Genomic DNA, 27,215 nt, shown 5'->3' on the forward strand with positions numbered 1-27,215 from the left:
AGAGGCAAATGGGCAATCAGTACTAAAGCTAAAAAAGTTAATAAATAAGTAATCTTGCCTTCAAAACCATTCCTTCTTTGGCTGTTTCATTTTGGGGATCAAGATTTACATGTTCACCTGCTAGATTCTTGCTGTAAAGTGTGTGATTTCAGATAGTTCTTCTGCATGGTTGTATTGGTTACGAGGATATCTTATAAATCCCAGACAGATTCCATTGCAACTGATGATTGCAGTGACTGAGCTAAGCAACCTCAGGGATTCAAATAACAGGCTGAGAAATGTACATTTCTGGCCTTTTGCATGGATCGCCTGGTTTGGTGGGGTCGGGGGGGGGGGGGAAGTGGAGGGATTTCGAATATCCCTCAGGCACATGTCTAGCTGCAGTCCCTTTGTTGGCAATTATCCTGCTCTGGAAAGCTTCCAATTATGCCCACTGGGGACTGGCCAGATGGACATAGCTGGTCTTGCAGACCCCTGCAATTGATCTAGTGACACAGCCCTATGGGGTAAAATGACCTGACTGAAGAGCTTCTCTGTCAGGGAGAAAATATTCTTTGGAAAAGCTCTTTGTTGCTAGTTACCTTTTCACAAAAAGACACAATTTATGAAGAAGGACCAAGTTCTACTCTGTCTTTCAAGGCAAGAAAAAGAAATGATGGAAAGTGGGGAAAGTCTGGCATGATTTTTAGAGAGCTAAGCTAGTTATCTTTGTAAATTACATTAATGATTGCCTGATGTAGTCTGGCTTGAGTTTAGAAATGACGGTATACTGTCATTAATAAGCTAGCGAGTATAGAAAGTTTTCTTGTATACTGTTTATAAAATGCTAAAGTGGTTTCATGTGCAGCAGCTATACCTTAACTGTTTACAAAACTGTACTGCTGAAGATTTGATTTATTTGAAGTGTTGAAAAAAATAAAGATAGGGAACATTACACAGTGCTTATCTTGTGGTTGCATGTAATCTGAAGTGTACAACCTGAGGGGAAACTTTTATCCTTTGAGAAACTTTAGTTAGGTGGAGGAGTTCACCAGATTGAATTGGAAGTTATCTTTAAGATTATCCATGTAGCATAATAATAAGGTTAAATATTCTGAACATTTCAACAAAGGAGGTTCTTGATTTGTTTTAGGGAAGATATTCTTCTTAGGGAAGATATCCTCTTGTGTTCATTGGTTTCTCAGAGATGTGTAGATAGAATTAAGAATACAGATATTTCCTTGAGTCAAGTTTGGTAGCCCATTACCTGTAGATCATCTAAGTGCTTGGTTGAAGAAGCCCAAACTGCTGGGGCAAAATATCAGGAGGACCCTCAACTTCTATAAACAATTCATGTTAAAGATCAATGATAATCAGAAGAAAGTAAATATTTCCTCAACTTCTACCTCATGAATAGAATTGAGGATTAGAACAAATGAATTGTTTGAAACATAAGGAGATTTGTACTTCTGAAGGTTTGAAATCACTGTTTGTTTATAATCTTGTCGAACTTTTATGCACTCTTTCAAGAGTTGTATCTTTTTTTTGATCTGATGGGTTCAAGGTAATTGAGGATGCAATCATATTGCTTTGGGTTCTGGTTAATAGGGACACATTGGGATCAGTACATTTTGGCCCAAATAAGCAGCTGCCTCATTTATTCAAAGTTTCATGGAATAGCAAATTATGCATTTAAATGAAATACAGAATAAATTAGAATACTACAAATACTAGAGTATTATTAAATCTCTATTTCCTAATGGTTATCGATGGAGGAATTCATCTCTGTGTGTTATTTTGTTTCAAAGATTCAAACTACATTTATTATCGAAGTATGTATACAGAATACAACCATGAAATTCATCTTCCCCACAGACAGTCACGAAACAAAGAAGATCCATGGAACCAACCCATACAAAGAAAAACATCGAACGTCAAACCCTTCTCCCCTACGTGCAAAAAAATCACGCAAACTGCAACAAAAAAAGGTTGAAAACACAAAATCAAAAGGCATTGTTCAGTACAGTTCAGCGCAGTGTTCGTTATCTGCAGGCTGTCACGATTCAAAAATCGCCCAAAAGTAGGAACAAAAAAGACTGACCAGAACTAGAACTAGAAACCAGAACACATTCACTGTAAATGAACAAAATCAGCATAGACACCTAGTGCAGATGGCCTAATTAACCGGATTCCAATGTATGCAGGGAATTATTCTGTTCTAGCATTTAAATTTCTCTAGTTGATTCTGAATGGAAAATAATATCTTCATTTACAGTAATTGCCGGTGAATTGTGTCATAGGTCTAAACATTCCTCCTGGGACCAATTAAGATTTTTACCCCTCTCCTGGTTTGGCATTCGTGAGGGAGTTATGTGTTTAAAGGCTTTTGAGGGGATGGAGATGAGCAATTTTTGTGCAGTGTTATGTGGTGAATGTGTTCTCACTTGTGTTATGTGATTGAGAGTTCTGGGACTTGAAACATGTATATTTTGATGACCTGGAAGGAAAGGTAGAGACAGCCATGGTACATTACTTGAACATTTCGGCTAGCTGATGTGCTGCCAGAAATGAGAAAACAGCTGGGAATACTCAGCAGATTAGATAGCATCTTTGGAGTAAGAAACTAATTTAATGTATCAGGTCAATATCTCTTCATTGGAACATAAGAAATGAGAAAACAATTGTGTCTGAAGGTAGAAAGAGGAGCGAAATTATGCAGAACACTGGAATGTCTAAGTTACCTAAGTTGTCTAAAGCAGCACATTGAATATTTCCAGCAGATTGGGCAGCATCTGTGGAGAGGGAAAAACTAAGTTCTTGGAAGTGATGTTATAGTTTTGAGACAAACTGAAAAGAACGTTTTCTAAACTTGTTCAATTCGATATTAAGTCCCAATACCTGTACGTGCCTAGTATGATTATCCATTGCTGATCTGTGAAATTGTATTGGCTTCAAAGGAATGCCATTATGAGAGTGGGGTAGTGAATTAAAGTGAATTCTCCTGGAGAGAAATAGAACATTTTCTTTGATAGACTGATGGTATCAATTTGGCAAAAGAATAGAAGCAATTTCAATGGTTATTTTCAGAAGTATATTGGTTGTATACCTGAAGAAACTGATTACACCTTTCTTTCTCGGAACATGCTCAAGACTGCAGATTAACCTCCTCTTGGACTGTAAGATTCCTTGATTGAGAGATGTAAATACTGGAGGATTTGGCAATGCCAAACATGTCTTTGGCACACTTGTTATTTGGTGTTTATCCCCCTAAACCTGGGCATCCCCAGTACATGGAGCATGGACTGCCTGACAAAGAGTTGAATATGGATCATTGGTGAATGGTTCTACTTTTGATCTTTTGATGAATTTGTTTAATGATTGAGAGGAGATTTGATTGAGGCATACAAAATCATGAGGTATAGATAAGGTAAATACAAGCAGGCTTTTTCCACTGAGGTTGGGTGGGACGACAACTAAAGGTCATGGGTTAAGGGTGAAAGGGGAACATGAGGGGAAACTTCCTCACTCTGAGGGTAGTTTAGAGTGTGGAATGAGCTGCCGGCACAAGTGGTGCGTGTGAACATGATTTCAATGTGTAATAAAAGTTTGGATAGGTTCATGGGGTGGGGATATGGAGGGCTATAGTCCTGGTGCAGCTTGATGGGAGTAGGCAGTTTAAATGGCTTGACATGAACTATATGTGCTGAAGGGTTTGTTTCTGTGCTATACTTCTCTATGACTCTAAGTAGCTGGAGATAGATGCGTTGAAGATATTGAAATGTGAGGAATTTTTGTACCACTGTGCTGGGGCTAAAATGATGGACCTTCATAAGGAAAATAGTCATAGTCATACTTTATTGATCCCGGGGGAAATTGGTTTTTGTTACAGTTGCACCATAAATAATAAATAGTAATAAAACCATAAATAGTTAAATAGTAATACATAAATTATGCTAGGAAATAAGTCCAGGACCAGCCTATTGGCTCAGGGTGTCTGACCCTCCAAAGGAGGAGTTGTAAAGTTTGATGGCCACAGGCGGAAATGACTTTCTACGACGCTCTGTGTTGCATCTTGGTGGAATGAGTCTGTGGCTGAACGTACTCCTGTGCCCAACCAGTACATTATGTAGTGGATGGGAGACATTGTCCAAGATGGCATGCAACTTGGACAGCATCCTCTTTTCAGACACCACCGTGAGAGAGACCAGTTCCATCCCCACAACATCACTGGCCTTACGAATAAGTTTGTTGATTCTGTTGGTGTCTGCTACCCTCAGCCTGCTGCCCCAGCACACAACAGCAAACATGATAGCACTGGCCACCACAGACTCGTAGAACATCCTCAGCATCGTCCAGCAGATGTTAAAGGACCTCAGTCTCCTCAGGAAATGGAGACGGCTCTGACCCTTCTTGTCGACAGCTTCAGTGTTCTTTGACCAGTCCAGTTTATTGTCAATTTGTATCCACAGGTATTTGTAATCCTCCACCACGTCCACACTGATCCCCTGGATGGAAACAGGGGTCACCGGTACCTTAGCTCTCCTCAGGTCTACCACCAGCTCCTTAGTCTTTTTCACATTAAGCTGCAGATAATTCTGCTCACACCATGTGACAAAGTTTCCTACTGTAGCCCTGTACGCAGTCTCATCTCCGTTGCTGATGCATCCAACTATGGCAGAGTCATCAGAAAATTTCTGAAGGTGACAAGACTCTGTGCAGTAGTTGAAGTCCGAGGTGTAAATGGTGAAGAGAAAGGGAGACAAGACAGTCCCCTGTGGAGCCCCAGTGCTGCTGATTACTCTGTCGGACACGCAGTGTTGCAAGCACATGTACTGTGGTCTGCCACAAAACTCATCAATAGTTCGTCCTCAAGTCCTTATTGAGCCCAAAGTGACCAATTCATATTTTAATGTTGAGGAAGTACTCCAACCAATGTTATTGTTGGGATTTCCAGGTGTGACAAGTTTGCATGGAGCTTGCTGAATGTGTGAAGTGATGCTAATTTATATTCAGCTCTCACTTAATGATATATAGAACATTCACTAAAATAAGTTTCATTGAGCTTGGTGAAAATAACGTTTACAAAATAGATGTTCCACATAAGTAGATTCCAAATGGATTGTTTTCCAAACAAAGGTTAGCTCTGAACTGCATTGAAGACAGAAAATATTGGAAATATTTATCAGATCAGGCAGCACCTAAGGAGAGAGAAGTGAAGTCAATGCCTTGGATTGGTAACCTCTCAACAAAATTCAAAAAGTTACAGAAAGGGGTGCTTGAGCACATACAAAAATTTGGGAGGGGGGAAAGTATCAAAAAGGTCTGTGTTGGGGTGGAAGTTGAATGAGAACCAGAATAATCGTTCAAGATGGAAGAAGGTGATAGCAATAGAACAGTAAGATAGTCTGCAGAAGATGTAAATTGGGGAAGGAGAATAATTATCTAACATTACAAGAATAAAAACACTGGCAATTCGGGCATGAAAATGCGTTATCCAAAATTGTTGAACTTAAGCCCAGAAATTACCTATTTAGTAGTGGGATAATGTGTTCTTTATTATGTTTATGTTCAGCTTCTTTAGAACAAGGTGGAAGATGGGAACCAAGAAGGTCAAAGTAAGTGGGATGAAGAATTTAAGGAACAAGCAGCTATAATATTGAAAGGAGGTATTTTGTAAGACATACACCCAATCTGCATTTTGTTCCCTGTTGGACAGGATACTGTATTGTGAGCAGGAAATGAAGAATGTTAAATTGAAAGAATAACAAATAAATCACTGCTTCAGCCGGGATTTGTATTTCAGGGATGGAACATCTTTTGTGTGGAAAGGTATTGGGGCAAAGGATGTAGTTCTGTTGAAGGGACTAGAAGAGAGGAAGATACTCTTGCTGCCATTGCTTTGGATGTGGTTGGAAATACTAGTGATTTATAATCTGTTAAATTTGATTGTGTGTGTTATGCATTTCTTTTCTTGTATGCTGCTCTGAATTCTGTGATTCAGGTTACCCCCATAGTTAATATTGATGGTGTACACTGTCAAGTGGTACAAAGCAAGAGTGTTGATACCACCTGCCTATTTTGGCAGCTTGGTTTCTGACGGTAATGTAGCTAAAGCATCATTATTTCTGCTCTGTGTCACAACTCAGCTGCTGACTTAAGAAGCTTATTCTAATGTCCAATCAACTTTGCTAATTTCTATAATATTACATTACCTTGAGAGGTACATCAATGGTAATGGGGCTATACCCTTTGATAATTTAATAATGATTTACAGAGGATTTCTTTGTTTCTTCTATGACTTGTTTCGTTTACTCTCTTGCTCAGATCTTTCACAAGTTCCATGTGGAGAAAACTGTCATTATTTTTGCCCCCCCCATCTGTTAAACACAGAGGACTATATTGTTTTGTTGTATTAACATATAACATAAAACAGTAGTGTACAGTACAGGCCCTTTGGCCCATGATGTTGTGCCAACCTCTTAACTTAGATCAATCTAACCCTTCCCTCCCACATAGCCTTCCATTTTTTTTTCATCCATGTATCTATCTAAGAATCTCATAAATGTACATAATATTTCTCCCTCACCACTACCCATGGCAGGATGTTCCATACACCCACGACTCTCTGTGTATATTAAAAAAAATTCTGCCTTTGACATGCCCCCTATACTTTCCTCCACTTTTCTCCGATCACCTTAAAATGATGCCCTTTAGTACTAGCTGTTTTCACCCTGGGAAAAAGTCTCTAGCTAGCCACTCTCTCCAAGTCTCTTATCATCTTCTACATCTCTATCAAGTCACCACTCATCCTCCTTTGCGACAAAGAGAAAAGCCCTAGCTTGCTCAACTTTTGCTCCTAAGTCATGCTTTCTAATCCTGGCAGCAGCCTGGTAAATCTCTGCACTCTTTCTAGGGCTTCCACATCCTTCCTGTGTGAGGAGACCAGAAATGAACACAATGCTGTGGCCTAACCAGAGTTTTATTGAGCTGCAACATTACCTTGCGGCTCTTGAGCTCATTTTCCTAACTAATGAAGAGCAACGCACCATATGCCTTCTTAACAACCCTATCAATTTGCACGCTTCTATGGATGCAGACCTCAGGATCCCTCTGTTCCCCCACACTTCTAAGAGTCATGCCATTACCCCTGTACTCTGCTATCAGGTCTCACCTTCCAAAACTTTGTTTGATTTAACTACATCTGCCACATCTGTGCCCAATCGTGAGTTTTGTCTATATCCCATTGTGACCAACAATAACTTACAACTTTTTACACTAAGGGCAACACCATCAACCTTCGTGTCATCTGCAAATTTTCTGATCCGCTCTTCCACTTTTACTAATTCAAGTCATTTATAAAAAAAAATCCGCGAACAGCAGGGGTCCTAGAACAGATCTGTGCAGAACACCACTGGTCACTGACCTCCAAGCAAAATATACTCCTCTATTACCAGCCACTGCTTCGTGTGGGCAAGCCATTTCTAAACCCATGCAACCAAGTTTCCCTGGATCTCAAGCTTCCTGACTTTCTATAAGACACTATGGGATACCTTCTTGAACACCTTAAAAAATCCATATACTCTACTGTACATCACTATGGGATACCTTCTTGAACACCTTAAAAAATCCATATACTCTACTGTACATCACATACACTGCTCTGCCTTCATCAATTTCTTTTATCACTTCCACAAAGAATTCAATCAGGCCTGCTGCTGACAAAGCCATGTTGACTATCTCTTATCAGACGCTGCTTCTTCAAATGCTCATGAATTCTGTCCTCTGGGAAAGTTTGCCTACCACTGACATGAAGACTCGCTTGCCTATAATTCCTAGGGTTATCCATATTACCTTTCTTGAACAAATGGAACAAATAGAATTAATATTTGCCATCTGCCAATCTTCTGGTACTACTCGATAACCATTGAGAATGCAAAGGTGATTGTCAAAGGCACAGTATTCTCATCCTTAACTTCCTGTAGTAATCTGAGGTATATCCTGTCTGGACCCAAATGTTCCAGCACATCCTCTTTCTTAATATATTCCAGCATATCAGCCTGTTTTCTGCTGTCCTCACATTCTTCAAGGTCCCTCTAACTCAGGGGTTCCCAACCTTTTTTATGCCATGGACTACTACCATCAACCGAGGGGTCCATGGACTTCAAATTGAGAAACTCTGTTCTAACTGGGGAATGTAAAAGCAAAGTATTTATTAAGGACCTTCCCTAACTCCTCCAAGTCTAGCCACATTTCCTCTTTTATCTCTAGTGCCTTCTAGTCTCACCTTAATTATCCTGCTGTTTATCATGTCCTGTACCTGCAGAAAACCTTGGGGTTTACTTTAATCCTACTTGGCAAGGCATTCTCATGTCCCCTTCTAGGTCTCCTAAGTCCATTCTGGCTAATGCTCTGGAACCTGATCTCACAGGAGAGGAGAGTGGACCACGGGAGAAAGGAAAGGAAGAGGGGTACCAGGGGAAGTGAATTGCAGGTGAGAAGAAGAGGTAAGAGGAGAGCCAGAGTGGGGAATGGATGATGGGGGAAAATGTCAAATTTCCATTCTGACATGACAAGTCCATAGTCCCCATTCCCATGGGCTCATTTACTGCTACCATAAGGCCACTCACTGGTTGGAGGAGCAACACTACATATTCCGTCTGGGTAGCCTCCAAGTTGATGGCATGAATATCAATTTCTGTAACATCCAGTAAATTTTTCCCGCAAACTTTTCCCCCATCGTCCATTCCCCACTCTGGCTCCCCTCTTACCCCTTCTCTTCTCCTCACCTGCCTTTCATTTCCCCTGGTACCCCTCCTCCTTCCCTTTCTCCTGTGGTCCACTGTCCTCTCCTATGAGATTCCTTCTTCATCCTTTACCTTTTCCACCTATCGCATCCCAGTTTCTCACTTCATTTCCCCCTTCCCATCCCCCACCCTCCTGGCTTCACCTTTCACCTTCTAGCTTGTACTCCTTCCGCTCCAACACCTACTTATTCTGGCTTCTTCTCCCTTCATTTCCAGTCCTGATGAAGGGTCTCAGCCCAAAACATCAACTCTTTATTTCTTTACAAAGATGCTATCTGACCTGCAGATTTCTTCCAGCATTTTGTATGTGTTACTCACTTAAGCCTCACTTGGTTTTATTGGCTCTTCCCATTGTCTAATCACTCAAACAGTCTCAAGCTCTGCAGAAAGTTATGACTGGCCTGGCCCCACTCACTTTTTAAATCTAGTGGTAGTCTCCAGAAGTAACTGTTCTCATGAGCTCAAGAGTAGAGAGGGAGTATCTTTCTTTCACAGGGTGGAGAGGTCAATATAACAGAAGGCATGCATTGAAGGTGAGAGGGAGTAGGTTCAAACGGGATGTGAGGGGCAAGTTTTTTTTTACTCAGAGTGTTGGATGCGTGGAATGAGCTGTCTGGTTTGGTGGTAGAGGCAAATACATTAGAGGCTTTTAAGAGATGTTCAGGCAGGCAATGAATATAAGAAAGAAGGAGCAATATGAGCATTTTGTAGGTAGGAAGGATTTGTGATAGGGGATTTTTTGATGTACTCTTTAGCTAGTTCAGTACAACATTGTAGGCGGAAGGGCCTTTCTCTGTGCTGTACTGTTCTAACTCAAAAGTTATGTTCTATGAATTTTCAGAATTACGATTAGCAGGTTGCCAGTTGGCAGAGGCGCATTTGGATAAATTGGTTATAAAAACCACAGTACTGTACATGGAGACACAATATACTGTTTGTATATGCTGCTTGTTGCTACATATAATGACATGGCTATAATCACAATACAGGTGTCGCCCGCTTTTCGAACATTCGCTTTACAAAACCTCACTGTTACGAAAGACCTACATTAGTATCCTGTTTTCACTTTCAGCAGGTGTTTTCACTGTTACGAAGAAAGGCAGCGCGCACCCCGAGCAGCCGCTCTCCCCCGGATTCTCGCCGGCATTGCTTAAACACGAGCCTGTGAGCAGCCGTTTGCAAGATGAGTTCTAAGGTGTCAGAAAAGCCTGAAAGAGCTCGTAAGGGTGTTACACTTAGCGTAAAACTAGACATAAATAAGCGTTTCAATCGTGGTGAACGAAGCAAGGACAAAGTGAGTTTGGCTTGTGGAAGCTGACGAAGATGATGTTGAAGAGGTTTTGGCATCCCGTGACCAAGAACTGATAGATGAAGAGCTGATGCAATTGGAGGAGGAAAGAATAACAATGGAAACCGAATGCAGTAGCGAAAGTGAAGTCGTCCAGGAACTGAACGTAAAGCAACTGCGTGAGATTTTCACTGCAATGATAAAGTACGACTTTAATTTTGAAAGGATACGTAGGTTTAGGGGATATTTGCAGGATGTTTTGAGTTCTTACAAAGAACTGTGTGATATAAAAATGCTCGAGGCTCAGCAGTCAAGCAAGCCTTCCACATCAGCCACAGCAGACGACGAACCTCGACCTTCAACATCGAGGCAGGCATTCATAGGAGAAGATGAGCTGCCTGCCCTGATCGACGATGAGATGACACCCCCGTGTCCCACCACCCCAACCCCCAGGCCCCAGACAGATACTGTACCAATTCGCGGAAAATGCAGTGGTAGCCGGGAGGCACACAGCACATCTTTAAGAAAAAAGCCGAAATAAACATGCTAATTAATTAGGTGCTGCCTAGCACGTAATTGTCAGCCCAGATCAGTGCCGATGCAATCGGCAATCGCCTCTGATCTGCGCCGACATTTACGTGCCGCGCAACACCTATTTAATTAGCATGTTTATTTTGGCTTTTTTCTTAAAGATGTGCTGTGTGCCTCCCGGCTACCCCTGCGTACTTCACGGCAATATATCGGTCGGCGGCCTGGAGGGTGGGGGCCACTGCACCACCCCAACCTGCGACGACTCAGTCTAACACACCATCATCAGTGTGCTCTATGTCTTCCCAATTCCGGTAAGTGATACTACACTGTACATACATTATTTCTACTTTATATAAGCTGTGTATTTTTAAGTGTTATTTGGTAGATTTGGCAGCTTCATAGTTTAAAGGTTACTGGAGAGCGCGTTTATGCCAACAGCGCTTGCGTGAGATTTTCTGCCGAAAGCGCTTGCATGAGATTTTCGCTACGGAGATCTGTGCAGGCAATCGTTGTAGAGAAGTATTTCTACTTTATATAGGCTGTGTATTTATCATATCATTCCTGCTTTTACCATATGTTACTGTTATTTTAGGTTTTATGTGTTATTTGGCATGATTTGGTAGGTTATTTTTGGGTTTGCGAACGCTCACAAAATTTTCCCATATAAATAAATGGTAATTGGTTCTTTGCTTTACGACATTTCGGCTTACGAACTGTTTCATAGGAACGCTCTACCTTCGGATGGCGGCGGAAACCTGTAGTAGAACATATTTAGTTATTTTCGCACTGCGTATAAATGCAGATTCTTGTATTGTGACCTGATATTTGGCCAAGATTTGTCAAGAAGGGATCATATTACTTCTGCAATATCCTTTTTTTAATTTCCTCCTCAAAAATTATGAACTCGTTTGCAGAATTGATTTGGGCCATTAGTTGAAGTTATTTTTTAAGTGATGCTTCCAGTGAAACATATTTTCTGGTTCTTCAACTGGCATTCCAAATGAATGAACTGAACATGTTTGTAACCACTAGAATTGTGCACAAGTTTTATAATTGGCAAGTACAGTAAAAAAAAATTAAGTGGCAATGACCCTGAGGAATATTGATGTATATAGGAATATTGGGCTGCATGTTGAAAGCTCCTTCAAAGTGGCAGTAAATGTAGATAGGATAGTAAAGGGAGCTTTCAGCACACTTGCCTTCATCACTTGGAATGTTGAGTATAAAAGTTGAGGAGGCACGTTACCCCTGTATAAAAACTTTGGTTATAGAGTTGTAGGTTCTTATAGTACAGATACAAGCCCTATGGCCCAACTGGGCCTTGCAACCAAGATGCCCATGCAGGCTTGTCTCATTTGCCTGCTTTTGGCCCTTATGCTTTTTAACTTTTCCTATCTAATTGCCTCAACTACTTCCTCCATGATGCTGCGTATGTTACATTTTCTGTGTTGGAAAGATGCGTTGTCCCTCCAGCTCCTATTAATCCTTCAGTTTGGACACATTTGGAGTATTGTGTGCAGCATGGTTGCAGGGATGATGCAGATGCTTTGCAGATGATGCAGAAGGGTTCATGAAAATGTTTGGATTAGAGATTTTTAGCTTTAAGAAGAAGATTGGACAAACTTGGAATGCTTTCCAGTGTTAGATGTTGAGGGACAAATTGACAGAAGAATATAACATCATGAAAGGTATAGGGTAAGTAGTCATTGTTTTTTATTCCCCTGGGTGGAAATGCCTAACATTAAAGGATATAGTCTAAGGTGAAGGGGGAAGATTAAAGTAGGTGTACAAAGCAATTCATCACACAGAGAGTGGTAGGAACTGGAATGCATTGCCAGGGAAAGTGTTGGAAGGAGCTGAGAGAGCAATGTTGAAGAGCATTTAGACAGGCATATGAACCAGGAGGGAATGGTGGGATATAGACTGGGGGGCAGGTGGGATATAGACTGTGGGGGCAAGTGGGAATGATTAGATTGGCATTGTGGTCAGCACAATCATGGAGCTAAGGCTCTGCTATACTATTCTATGTAAATGTTTATTAACTTATTAGTCTGTGTGTTCATTTTAGGATGATACTGGAATAGTTAACCAAATTTTCCCTTTTGTGTTTAAAAAATTTTGGAAGAATCTTGACTGGGGATTGTAGGAAGTGTGAAGCATTTACTATGTTGGGAATTCCAAGCTGATCTTATGGATAGTGAATGATAAGTGTTCATAGGCTTTATAAAAATGTGTCATTTTTGTGCATCTTGAAGCATTTGAAAGAAATCCCATGAAGTGCGATTGAAGTTTAAAATCCATCTTGGATTTAAACACATGCCAATACTAGAGACAAAAGTACATGAGTCATGATTTGAATTTTTATTTTTTGACCATTAGTTGTGCCCAGTATAAAAGAATCTTGCAAGATGTCATAAATAACAGAAGAAAAAATGTACTAAAGTAAATTAGAAATTAATGTAGGCTATGTAATATGGCAAACTGCAGTACTTCAATGTAATTTTTTTGAATTGAAGTTCAAATGAATGATTTTTATTGGTGCATCTTGTCTGAGTTAATATGAAGCTTTTAAAAAAGATACTAATTCAGGAAATGTGACTCTCTCTCACAATCCAAGTACCAATGACTGCAAATGTACTTTGATTAAAACTGAAAAAGAAATAAGAAACTTGATTTGAAAAAAAATTTAATCGTTTGAGATGGATCTATAATTAAAATGCAATCTTTGAGTTTTCTTTCTTTCTTATGGCGTTTGGGCATCTCATCCAGGTACTCCAAGATTATTACTTGTGATAGTTTAAGTAAGCAGCTATTCCCTGAGCTAGGTTGGCAGTAATAAATGGGAAGAGAAATGCTGTTGCAACATATTTTCTCAATATCTTTAAATTATACTGAATATCTTGAAGTAATATCAGACTGGCAAAAAAGAGGAACATGTGATATGTGATCTCCTTTGAGGATTTGTTGACATATGATGAATGGTTGCTTAACCACTCCTCTTCCTGTGCAGATAAACACATTTCCCTGGGCAAACTAATTTGCTGTTTAATTTCTCTCTCCCTATTGGTTCAGCTAGTCCCTTTAGTATTCTTGAATAGGAAGTCATCAACTTGCTTCTGAAGTAATTTTCCAATATTTTGTGTTCCCTTCATTAGGGGTTATTGGTTTGCTGTTGGGATTCTGTAAAGGTGATAGTTAAATTTCTAAGTTTATTCAATGTGATGTCTCAAGTCTTCATTAATGACGATGACCTCAGTCACTACCTTGCAGGTTGTTATCCCATGCCAACATGAAAGCTGCACCACATAATTATTTTCATTACATTCTTCTTGGAATAGTTTGAGTGGAGGAAAGTGGAACACCAAGATAGGTTCAATTGTTAGAGCAAGTTACATTTGATTATATGGAACTGAGTGATTTAAAAACAACAGTGAGCAAGCCATTGTTTTGAGTAGGTACAGCTTAAAACCTGTTTATATTATTTGCAAAAAATTGCTTGAAAAGTAGAGGGCTATGGGTAACCCTAGGTAATTTCTAAAGTAAGTATGTGTTTGGCACAGCACTGTTGGGCTGAAGGGCCTGTATTATGCTATAGGTTTTCTATGTTTCTATTACATTTTTGGAAAATTGTGGTTTTATTTGTTTCTTTTTATTGCAAGATGTGTCTTACCTTGGGGCTATAATGTTTGTGTGTATAAAAACTTAATCTTTATCTTTAATTTGGTTGCATCATCAAGGTGCGTGTTTAAGCTGGGTCAGCCACAGAGAAATGATTTCTACCTACTCTAGGGATTACATACAAAGTGCTTTTGCTGTGTTCAAACTCACTATGCTCAGATGGCTGCTTTGCAGGCTGTCTGCAATTGCTGCCAAAGCAACATGGGCCAAGGCCAAGTTTGCTTGTTCCCCCGACATCTTTAATGTGTGGGTTAGCCTTGAAGATGATACCACTCAGGCACTGACGGCTTACATGGAAGCTGCCCACATTTTGTGTATACATAGCCTGCAATTTTCTGCTGCTCTGGTTTTAAGTGCAAGGATTCTTGCAATGAGACCACACCTGATGTTAATGACTTATGCTATTCCTAGTCTTGGAAACACATCTACCATGTAACCCAGATAATAAAACCTGCAGAGTTGCCAAGACTTTATGCCAATTAATTTCTTACTTTTTAATGGTTTGTCAGTGTAAGCATGGGCTATTGCTAAAAAGCAAATCATAGTCTGACAAAGAATTTTTACTTCCTTCATTGGTTGAATATCCATTTATGGGTATTTTGTTTCAGTGGTGTGACATCTGTTGACTTCAAAAGACATGATGCTTTGTTGTTATATTTCCTTCATGGTGATTATTGGTGACCATGGTGATGTTTAGGTTATTTGCATTTTATTGAGATCCATTTTAGGGTGGATTGAGGGACTCCCAAGAATCAGACCAGGTCATTGTTCTATAGGATGCAAAATACGAACAGTCTTTGTAGTCAATTTTTTTTTCCTTTGACCAGAGAATGGACTGGAGCTGGTGTTTTTAATGTTTGACACCTGTTGATAGGCATTACAGCACTTTTGTGGATAGGGAAGACAAATGTACTTTCCTTGGTGCTCCTCCCCCTTCCTTTCCCGCCATGGCATCTGTCCTTTCCTATCGGATTTCCCTTTCTCCCACCCTTCATCTCTTTCACCAATTGATTTCCCAACTCCCTACTTCACCCTCCCCCCAACCCCTGGTTTCACCTACCACCTTGTGCTACTTCCTCTCCTCCCCCCACCTTCTTACTCTTGATTTCTCACCCCTTTTCTCTGGTCTTGATGAAGGGTCTTGGCCCGAAACATCGACTGATTACTCTTTTCCATCAATGCTGTCTGGGCTGCTGAGTTCCTCCAGGATTTTCTATTTGTCACTTTCCCTTTCAACTGGATTTGCCAGAAATTCATGAGAGATGAGAACAGACACTCTTTGATAAGATTCAAGAACATGCAAGTTCAATATAGTGTTCCACCAACAGTAGTAGCTCAAGGAAAGCTCACTTGATCTGCCCAATCCTTATTCTGAGGTTTGATGTCTTATAGTTATTTGGAGAGACTACAAAAACAGTAGTTGGTATTTTCCCTATGTCCTTGTCAACTGTGGGGTATCTGACGCTGAGCCAAAGCATGACCTGATGTTCCTGAGTTCTTTCATCCACAGCCAGTCAATATGTTACCACTGGGACAATATTTCTGTTTCATGTTGACACAAGAAGGCTTTCTCAGATTTTTTTTTCTCTGCCTGTATTTCAGTTCAGTTATTGGTGTTGATCAGTCTGACCATTTGGTCCAGTATTTAACCAAAGTAGGAATTAGAACACTCCAGTCAACATTTAATGCCCCTAATTACAGGAATGATAGAAGTAATAATATTGTGGTGAAATTGTTTTCTGCCACTGTGGTTTCTGAAAGAAACCTTTTCTGTAATGGTGAGTGATAGCGGTGGAGGCCAAGTCATTGGATATATTTAAAGTGGAGCTGTATGGGTTAATAAGTTATTTGAAGTATTACAGGAAACTCTAGATTTAGACTTGAAAGATCTCTGCCTAATCAGAAATCTGTACTGGGAACAAACTGCTGCTGTAAGAATAGATGGAGAAGTGAGTCAGTTTACAAAAATCAAGAGAGGCATTAGACAAGGGTGTGTTTTCTCCCCTGATTTATTTAATGTGTACAGTGAACCAATATTACAAAAAATAAGAGACATCTTGGGAATCAAAGTTGGCGGTGAAAACATCAATAATTTCAGATACGCGGATGACACTGTGTTAATTGCAAGTACGGAGGAAGAACTACAAAACTTAATTGGTATAGTTGTTGAAGAAAGTGCAAAAATGGGTCTATCTATCAATTGCAAAAAGACAGAATGTATGGTGATATCCAAAAAGAAGGAGAATCCTATCTGCAGGCTGAAAATAAATGGGGGAGACATAAAACAAGTACAGAATATTTGCTACTTAGGAAGCTGGGTGACATCAGATGGCAGGTGCGACCTGGACATCAAAAGAAGAATAGGGATGGCAAAAGACACCTTTTCGAGAATGAAGAGTATACTGACCAACGCTAAATTAGCCATGACAACCTGCCTCGGAGTACTGAAATGTTATGTTTATCCAGTTATGTTATATGTCTCAGAAAGTTGGACAATATCTAGTAACACGAGGAATCGAATTGAAGCAGCATAGATGTGGTTTTTGAGGAGGATGCAAAGAATATCATGGACAGAATGAATATCTAACGAGGATGTCATGAACAGAGCAAGCACAAAAAGAAAAATAATGTATGAGATCATGAAAAGGCAACGTAACTTCATTGGACATGTGATTAGGAGAGAGGAGTTAGAATGCACGGTAATTATGGGAAAGACTGAAGGGAAGAAAGCAAAAAGAAGGCAAAGACAAATGATGATGGATACAGCAATCAGAGAACTGGAAATGAATACCAATGAATTGATCCACTTGACCCAAAACAGGAGTGTGTGGGCCATGGCAGTTAAAGCTCAAACTGGGCATGGCACCTGATAATGCTGATGATGATAGGTTAATAATTAGTAAGGGTGCAAAAGTTACGGAGGAGGCAGGAGAAAGGGGTTTAGAGTGATAATAAATCAGCCATGATCAAATGGTGGAGTGGACTTGTGGGCTGAAAGGTCATACTGAATGTGGTTTGCATTTTGTAGAGTTCTCCTTTGTAAGGCAGTCTCATCTGCAGGGACTTTGGTTCATCAGGATTAATTTTAGCTGACATTGACCAATAGTGACCTAACGTCATCATTGCACAGAAAATACTAACTTTAAATTGCAGAATCTGGATGCTGAAAGTCTTGTCGTCTTGTGGTTATTGAAAAGTAATTGCTACCTCAGAAATATAGAGACAAAACTCGAGAATACTTGTGAAATCAGTTGCTATGAAGAGAGAAACAAGAGTAAGATGGCTGAAACGTTTCCTCTGTGTCTCTCTTCACAGGTGCCCTTTCAATATTTCCAGCATTTACTGTTTCATTTCAGATCTATAGCATCTGCAGTTTTTATTTACAGTTGTTGTTCCAGTGCTATATGCTTCACAGATTCACAAAATATTCATGAAATGGCTATAAAATCTAGAATTTGAATCAAGGTATTCGGTAGAAAGATTGAGAATAATGTGTATCATTCTATTTAGCCTAGATCCAATATTATCTGTGCCCACTTGTATTGAGGGGTACTTCTATCCACTGAGGTTGAATCTGATCTCGTTCCATGAGATTCCATGAGGAATTACACCTCATTGATTTTCATAAGAAAGATTTCTTTCATTTTAATTTCTTTTTTCCAGCCCTTCCTGAATAACAGAATGATATCACAATAGAGTGAGATTCTCTTCATGGATTTATTGGACTGATAATTTTAGTGAATGATCACTGATTTGATAAGTGATTTCAGCACATTCATTTAGCTCTGTGGTCTCAAATGTTTATGAAAATGAAAGTACTTTGAACATTGAGCTTTGATTCTGGTTAATTGGGCCATCAGTTAATTGGGGCAGCCGCTTATTTGGGACAACTCTTAAAGAACAAAACCTAATAGAGAAAATGGCTAGGATTCCCTTTGTTTACTTGGGGCAATGTGCCACCTAATTTGGGCAGGAGTATGTTGCTGAATAGTTTCTAACTAGCATCAGTCACGTGCACTTGTGTGCCCAGTAGACATTACACTGTGCTTCAAGTGAAACTGCAAATTTGCTGATCCAGTTTACCACGTTATTATTATGTAGCATACTCATATGTTCCGCATTTCATTTAAATACACAATTTGATGCTGGGTTTGTCTTTTTTATGCCTTTTTAACTATTTCCATAGAACTTCAGCTAAATGGGACAGCTGATTAATTGGAACAAAATGTACTGGTCAAGATGTGTCACAATTAACTGGAATGCATTGTATATAGACTGAGTTGGTTTAATGTAGTTTTATAGTCAGTGATCATAGAATGAAGCCTTAACATTTTAATCCTGTTTGTAGAAGTGTAACTTTTGGTCAAAGTGAAAAATCATTCAACTAAATCTTTATTGATGATTATTGATGATCATGATTTAAGTTTGAAAGAGAATTTAGTTTATAAATCAGTTATGCAGGAAGATCCCTGTACTTCCAGAAAATTTTTTGGATATTTCAAACAATCCACATTTTTACTGGGCTTTTCAAGCCCTGTGCCTCATTTCATCTGAAAGGAGCAACAGTTGCCGATAAAATTACCCATGTACAGAATCTTTCTGTATCTAGGGATTGCTGTGGCAAAGGAAAACATTTGGATTATGACTTTAAGGAAATAAAGCTCTTTTTGTCAGAGTAATTATCTAGCATATGCCATCATCTTTTAATCTTTATAGACAGTCATGGCCAATAGTTCTTGTATGCATGCCATGTTTTCCTTGAACTTTGTTGCTGAGTTTGTTTGGTAGCAGTGGTTGAGGGCGGCAGGGAAGAAGCCCACCTAGGAAATCAAAATGTTTCTACAGAAAGGGAAATGCATGTGGCTAGTATTGAATTGAATTGACTTTATTTCTTACATCCTTTACATATATGAGGAGTAAAAATCTTTGCGTTATGACTCCATCTAAATGTGCAATTTGTAGTAATTTGTAATAAATAGTATGTACAACAGGACAGTCAATACAGCATAGAAATACAATTCTGTCAGCGTGAATTAATCAGTCTGATGGCCTGGTGGAAGAAGCTGTCCCGGAGCCTGTTGGTCCTGGCTTTAATGCTGCCTTACCGTTTCCCAGATGGTAGAATGCTAGAACAGTTTGAGGTTGGGTTTACGGTACTCGGGTTCCCCATGATCCTTCGGGCCCTTTTTACACACCTGTCTCCATAAATGATGTCCTGAATAGTGGGAAGTTCACACCTACAGATTTATAGAGTCCTGGATTTTTTACTGTATATAATACGCAACTTAAGTGATCATTCCATTGTCTAACTATGAATATCACTTGTTCCAAAATAAATGTTTGAATCCAACGCAAAAGAATTGAATATTTGTCACTTCCAATAGATTTTTATAAAGTACTAACTATCAGGCAGTCTGAATGTATATTTCATTCATTTTGTTGTAAGAATGCTGTGCAGGGCTTTCAACATGCATGTAAATCCTATTTATTTGTGGTCTGCACTGATTTTTGATCTTTAATGTTATTACTGATTTTCAATTCAGTTGAACTTTGTTTCACCAAAATGTGATGCATCTCCACAATCTCTATCAGCACAGGTACACCAGAAGGCTGTGTGCTTAGTCCCCTTGCTCTGTTTGCTTTACACTTATGGATGTGTGGCCAAGCACAACTCCAATGCCATATTTAAGTTTTCTGACGACACCACTGTTGTTGACTGAACCAAAGGTGGTGAGGAATCAGCTTATAGGAAGGAGACTGAAAATCTGGCTGAGTGGTGCCGCAATAACAACCTCACAGTCAACGCCAGCAAACCAAGGAGCTGATTATTGACCAAGAGCAAGAAATCGGATGCCCATGAGCCAGTTTTCATCGGGAGATAAAAGGTGGAGAGGGTCAGCAACTTCAAATTTCGAGGTGTTCTTATTTTGGATTTCTTGTCCTAGGCCCAGTACGTAAGTGCATTTACGAAGAAAGCACGGCTGCATCTCTACTTCTTTAGAAGTTTGTGAATATTCTACATGACATCTAATACTTTGGCAAACTGCTATAGATGTGTGGTTGAGAACTTATTGACCGCAACACAGCCTGGTATGAATGCACCATTGCCCTGAATGGAAAATCCTATAAGAGGTTTTCGATTTGGCCCATTTCATCACGAGTAAAGCGCTCCCCACCACTGAGCACATCTACACAGAGTGCTGCCACAGAAAAGCAGCATCAAGGACCTCACTACCCAGGTCATTCTCTCTTCTTGCTGCTGCTATCAGGAAGAAGGTACAGGAGCCGCAGGACTCATACTGCCAAGTTATTACCCCTCAACCGTCTCAACCAACGGGGATAACTTCATTCAACTACATTTACCCCATCACTGAACTGTTCCCACAACCTATGGACTCACTTTCAAGTACTCGTCATCTCATATTCTTGATATTTATTGCTTGTTGATGTATTACTATTATTATTTTTCTCTTTTGTATTTGCACAGATTGTTGTCTTATGCACACTGGTTGTTTGTCCGCCTTGTTGGGAGCAGTTTTTTACTGGTTTTATAGTGGTTCTTGGATTTACTGAGCATGCCCGCAAGAAAGCAAATCTCAGGGCTGTACATGGTTGCATATATACACTTTGATAATAAATTTACATTGAACTTTAAGCATTGAAGCTCTGTTATTGTCTTAAAAATAACCAATTCTGCTGATAAAATATTGCAAAACAATACCCCATGAACGTAACCAGAAATAAAAACTGAAGAATTCAAGCTCTATTTACACAAAAGATATGTAAGAGTTTAACACATTACTAGTAAAATACACATATTGAACCCAGTATAGTATTTTGAAATGATTGCAGGCAAGTGCTGCTGTGCTTTTACATAGCAAACCCCCAGCTGAGCTCATCAATAAATGAACGGAAATAAATACGATGCTGTGATACCTGGCTTGATTATCATCATAACTTATTTTTGCCATGGCCACTCAATATAGAACGTTTATTACCAGCATGGTATTTGAGAATCATTGTTTTAGAGGGAGTGGTAGGTTTACATTATACAATATTTCATTAAGTGAAAGTGCTGAATGCTGTGTTTTAATTAGGATGAGATCTGGCTGTGGAGCTGGTGCACTGCTTCATTGATTGATGCAAGTAACCTCATCTATGCTGTCATGGAGTTCCAGTTGTCAGCTGAGCTGCTCAGTCCCATAAGTGCTGCAAACAATTTTTGTCTGAATTGTTTTTGAGTCTATAGACCTGCCGGTTGTATGAATTTAAAAGAGCATTGAGTTTTTTTTCAAATGTCACCTTCCCCTGAGAGTTGCCTGTGCCATTTGGAAAGTGAGTAGAAAGCTTGGGTTCTATTCTGAAGGAAATAAAAAGAGGAATTCTAAATAGAGGCAATTAGATTTTAACCTGCTAGGTATTGCTAAAATAGTTTGTTTTGCAAGGATTAATATTGATAGAACACTTAAGTCTGTTGAGCAATATTATTCCTGTTCTGTTAATTTAGAATGGAACTATTTTGTCCATACAGAATGAATTAGCAAATGATTTAATTTGCATTTGTCTATTTTGTCCGTCTGAGATAGTGAATGTTAAATTGGTTTGGAAATTGGTCTGCTTTTAGAACTTGCTGTATCTTAGCTGTATTAAAAATGAAATCTAGAAGTTATTTTTGATTTGGAAATGCATTGCAATGGGTAAAACAAGCTTCGTATTAACCCTGTGATTAGGTGACAACCAACGAGCACAGATCATGTGAATTATAGAGTCCAAAATGTGGCCTCACATTTATAAATCTGATTAGAAACGTATTTGGACTCTTAAAACTAGGATAATATAATTAATTTGGAAGCTGAAGTCAGATCCTGAAGGATGACAATTTGCTGAGAATTTATAGTCCCAGTCGCACAAATGAGCTATTTTGGCTGCAATAACAAGTACTATTCACTCTTAAAGATTATGAATGAAGATTAAAATTTATTCCATTGGAGCATTGTGTCACCTCTGTGAGCAGAGTTCACACTGCTTGCTCTTAGTTCACTTTGTTATACAAGCCACATTTTCCATAAAGGAGCTGACATGCGCTTTTGCAGTGCAAAAAAAAATTAATCTTTAAACAGTTCCAAAGCCCTGCTCTTTACATGCAAGAAAAAAAACTTAACACCCATGCAAGCTGAAAATTACAAAGAACATTAGTGCTATTCCAAATTCCTGCAAGCTTTATGGAGAGATTTAAGAATAACTTGTGTTATTTAAGAGCTTGTAAACAAATATCTGCTGCTATTGATGATGCAGTATTTCACTGTTGTGTCATGTATTTTATTAAAAATCTGACTTAATGGAGTATCACTTAGCAGAGGGCACTCTGATGACATACATATTTTCCTTAAATAATCCTATGCAAATTTTTTTCAGCAGGGCACATTCATTTTGAATTTTGTCATTTTTATCGTTACTATTATCCTTGAGTTTTCCCCCGCAATTTCTATTGTCAGCGCATGTTACATGTTGACTAGAAACTGGTGGCTAGTCTGTGATGCATGTATCAGCAGACATGGCTTACCCATATGGTGCTGCGCTGCTTGTAAAATCCATATGGTCTTGTTGAAGGGGATCCCAGTGGGGATGAGAGGGGGTGTTAATGCCCTTTAGGCCAAACGATTCCCTCCTGGTGCTCTCTTACCATTGTCAGTACAGTCTGCTGAAGCATAAATTTTATTCTTGTTAATAATCAATGAAGTTCATTGTGGTTGATTATTTCAATACAGAAACAACTGTCTGTATATGTTTTAATTCAAAAGGTTATTCTCAGTCTTTTTTTGTGGTGCATACAGTAGTGATTTGACCCAAGTCCTGCATGAGCCTAACAATTTTATTATCCTTCACAGGAAGTGCTGCAGACTGTGCCGAAGTTTTGTTTCCCCTTTGATGTTGAAAGGTACAGTATTGCATGATAAACCAATCATTTTACATTTTGCCCACTACTTTGAATTGGGACTCAGTCCAATCTTTTTTTTAAGATAAGTGTCTTCTTAAAATCTCAGCATGGAGGGTCCCCATTTTTTTTTTGAGGACTAATGTGAGCCAGAAAATTGACTATACACATTGTAGCTAATAGCTTGTGAACTGAGTTTTACTTCTATTAAAAATAAAGGCTTTCACTTGGAAAAAAATTATCTATAAATGAAGTGTTGTTTAGTTATAACTTTATAATTAGATATACTATTGTGCTTTTTAACTGACTGCACCCTTTTAAGTATTTGCACTTGTGTGTTCCAGCACATTGTGAAGATTTTTGTTAGCCTTCATCTAAATGAAAATAAGCTGAGGAGCTAAATGTCTCTGGTTTAAGGTTCACAATATGTATGTGGAAACAGGCTCCATTGCTGCCATCCAGTGGTATACTCGGTGACACAATTTGGTTTTCAAAGAATCCAGTGCACCAGCTCTGTGAAATGCTGTGAATATACCTTTCAACTGTAAAAGAAGTTGCAGTCCTTGAATAAATATATTTCCCCCCATCAGTTTCCAATTTCACCCTAATTTTCTCCTTTTGTGTATATTATTCTCAATGCAACAATAGGCTTCTGTCGACATCAATATACTAACATGACATAGGAAAATGAACAAGTTATGTAGCTCCTTGAAGCTCTTGAATGTGATCACTGTGACCAAACTCCATCAATTCTGCTAATTCTCCATGCCACACAATATCTCTTAGTTATTAAAGTTAAAGTGAAAATTAGGAATTAACGTTGCACCAATTGTCATTTAACTTTTGAAAATCCTAACTCTGACATTTCAAAACTTCAATGCAATCATCCTCAAACCTCTGCAATTCCAGGAACACAATCTTACTTCCTGTAATCATGTCTTTTAATTTAACCCAGGAGTTTTTGTCAGAATCTCTCAATTGTCAGTATATTCCCACTATGATTTGTTGCTGTGATTAGTCTAGCTATGATCACAGCTAACTTCGTTGAGGAAAGCAGGAGGCTAGGGTGAGGACATTCCCCTCAATAGCAAGTATATCACGTGGGATTCTGCTGAGGGGAATGTCCTATCAGGGGGAAGTCACAGTGGTCAGGTCTCTGGCACAGAGTCTGGCCCTGTGGCTCAGAAGGAAAGGGAGAGAGAAGAGGAGAGCAGTGGTGATAGGGGATTCAGTAATTAGGGAAGCAGAAAATTCAACCAATAAATAGATGATAATAGTAATAGATAAATAGATATTCAATATATAGGATGCAGAGGTCGGCTGGGAAGTTGCAAATGGAGTTCAATCCAGAAAGATATGAAGTGACAAACCTGAAAGCAGTGTATAGGGATAATAGCAGGACTCTTAGCAGTGTGGAGGAACAGAGGGATCTTGGAGACCGTGTCCGTAAATCCCTGAAAATTGTCATGCAAGCTGATAAGGTGGATCAGAAGGGGTATGGTGTGTTGGCCTTCATTCGTAAGGGGATTGTATTCAAGAGCTGCAAGGTAATGTTGCAGCTCTATAAAACCCTAGTTAGGCCACACTTGGACTATTGTGTTCAGTTCTGGCTGCCTCATTATAGGAAGGAAGATGAAGCTTCAGTGAAGTTGCAGGAGAGTTTACCAGGATGTTGCCTTGATGAGAAAGAGTGTCTTATGAGAATAGGTTAACTGGGTTGGGGCTTTTCTCCTTAGGGCAAAGTAGGATGAGTGGTGACTTGATAGAGGTGTATAAGATGATGAGAAGCATAGATTGAGAGGACAGGCAGTCCTTTTTTCCAGGGCAGCAATGGCTAATATGAGAAGATATGGTTTTAAGTTAACTGGAGGGAAATATAGAGCGGATGTCAGGGTAGTTTTTTTTTAACAGGGAATAGTAAGTACATGGAGCACACTGCCGGTGGTGGTGTTAGAGGCAGGTACATTAGGAGCATTAGGCAGTGGACCCATCGCAAAGAGCGTGAAAGGTTGGGCACAGGCTGAATTGAGGCCGCTAGGGCAACGGCCCTAGAACTGCCAATGCTACTGAACATGATTTTTGTACGGAGGTTTACAGACTGAATTGAGGTGGCGAAGTCCGACATTTCCAAGTGGCAGAACCTGTTGTTCTGACTGAGATTTAAGCGCCAGGCCACATTGAAAAGGACAGGATGTTGAGGCCTGAGGTGAGGTGCAGGCCGGTTCGGATCACTGCTTGAAGCAGCAGAACCCGATGTTCAGACAGAGAGTGCCGGGCCAGACTTAAAGGGTTAGGGTGTAGGGGCCCAACACGAACTGGGAGCTGGTTCAGATTGCTGCTCCACAGCATTTGCTCAACTCTGCGCTGAACTATGGGGCTCTCTTGTGGACTTCAGTTCAGAAACACTATTTTGCTTGCAGTTACTGTTTGTCTGATTTTTTTTTCATTGAACATTAGGTGTTCAACAGTCTTTTATGGGTTATTTTATTCTTTTATTTTTCATGGGTTCTTTTTATGGGCATGATGTGATTTTTATTCTCTGCACATTGGGTGTTAGACAGACTTCCTTTTTTTATATATGTGTTCTTCTTTTGGGTGTCTTTGTTTTGTGGCTGTGTGTTAGGAAACAAATCTTAGGGTTGTATGATGTATAAATACTTTGGTAATAGATGTACTTTGAACTTTGAACATTTAAGAGAATGTTAGAAAGGCACATAAATGAAAGAAAAATGGAGAGCTCTGAAGAAAACTGAGGAAAGGGTTAGATCTGGGATTAGGTTAAAGGGTTAGTACAACATTGTGGACCGAATGGCCTATGTTCTTTTACATCTGTTGGGTTGTACTCTCATCCTCAAGATGTAACATTTGCACTCCATTCATTTTAGTTTTTTTTGTACTTTTCCTTTCCTTCAAATATAAAGTGTTACTCATATTTTGCACTATGGAGGTAGAGTCATAGAAAAGTACAGTACAAGCAGGTCTTCAGCCCATCCAGTCTGTGCCGAACCATATAAACTGCCGACTCCTATCGTCCTGCACTGGGACCATAGCCCTCCATTGCCTTCCATACCCCTACTATCCATGTACCTGTTGAAACTTCTCTTAACATTGAAATTGAGCTCGCATGCACCACTTGCGCTGGTAGCTCCTTCAACACTCTCACGACCCTCTTAGTGAAGAAGTTTCATCTCATGTTCCCCTTAAACTTTTCACTTTTCGCACTTAACCCATGACCTCTAGTTGTAGTCCTACCCAACCTCAGCAGAAAAAGCCTTCTTTTAATTATTTTGTTGTATCATTTATTGCTCCATTTCTAAATTTTGGCATTCATTTACTCTTTATTTCCTTTTGATCTGTGAATATTACAATTTTTCCTCAGTTTTGAACCCTTTCACTCTATACAACTGACTCCTGCAACTTATTTATTCTTGTGAGCAAATGATCATTTCTGGTTGGACGCACATCCTAGCACATTCCCAGTTGGCTACTGTGTACTTTGCCTCACAGAGACGTGGCTCACCCCTAGCACTCCTAGTTACAGTGTACGTTCTACCCCTGGCCAACGTCAGGCTGGCACTAGAGGAGCTGAGCACCATGATCAGTATTCACAAGACAGTGCTCCCTTCTGCCCTTGTGAGGGGCTTCAACTTGGCCAGCTTGAATAAGTCTCTGATTAACTACCATCAACATGTCACCTGTGAAACCAGAAGAGCCAACATACTTGACTACTGCTACTCCACCACTTACCGTGCCATCCCATGTCTGCACTTTGATGGGTCCGTGTGGCTGTATTACTGTGCCTGACGTACAGGAAGAGATTGAGGACCACAGCACCAGTGGTGAAGATTGCAAAGTCAAGGAAGGTGGAGGAACGCTCAGAGAAGTGCTCTGAATTGGTGGACTGGACCATGTTCAAAGATTCCTGTTTGGATCTGAATGAATATACCAGAGTTGTCACTGACTTCAGCTAGACCTGTGTGGATGAGTGTGTGCCTTTGAA

At 39.6% G+C, this 27,215-nt stretch overlaps 1 protein-coding gene across 2 annotated transcripts in view; it reads left to right on the top strand.

Annotated features, from left to right (window-relative positions):
• Positions 1 to 27,215, top strand: part of dennd1b (DENN/MADD domain containing 1B) — a 333,534-nt gene that overhangs the window by 126,599 nt on the left and 179,720 nt on the right. For both annotated transcript variants that reach the window (XM_072274177.1, XM_072274178.1), the window contains exon 4: positions 23,169 to 23,218. In XM_072274177.1, the coding sequence (XP_072130278.1) occupies positions 23,169 to 23,218 (50 nt within the window). The remainder of the gene's footprint in view (positions 1 to 23,168; positions 23,219 to 27,215) is intronic.

The sequence above is a fragment of the Mobula birostris genome, chromosome 12, assembly GCF_030028105.1.
Source record: "Mobula birostris isolate sMobBir1 chromosome 12, sMobBir1.hap1, whole genome shotgun sequence".
NCBI lineage: Eukaryota > Metazoa > Chordata > Chondrichthyes > Myliobatiformes > Myliobatidae > Mobula > Mobula birostris.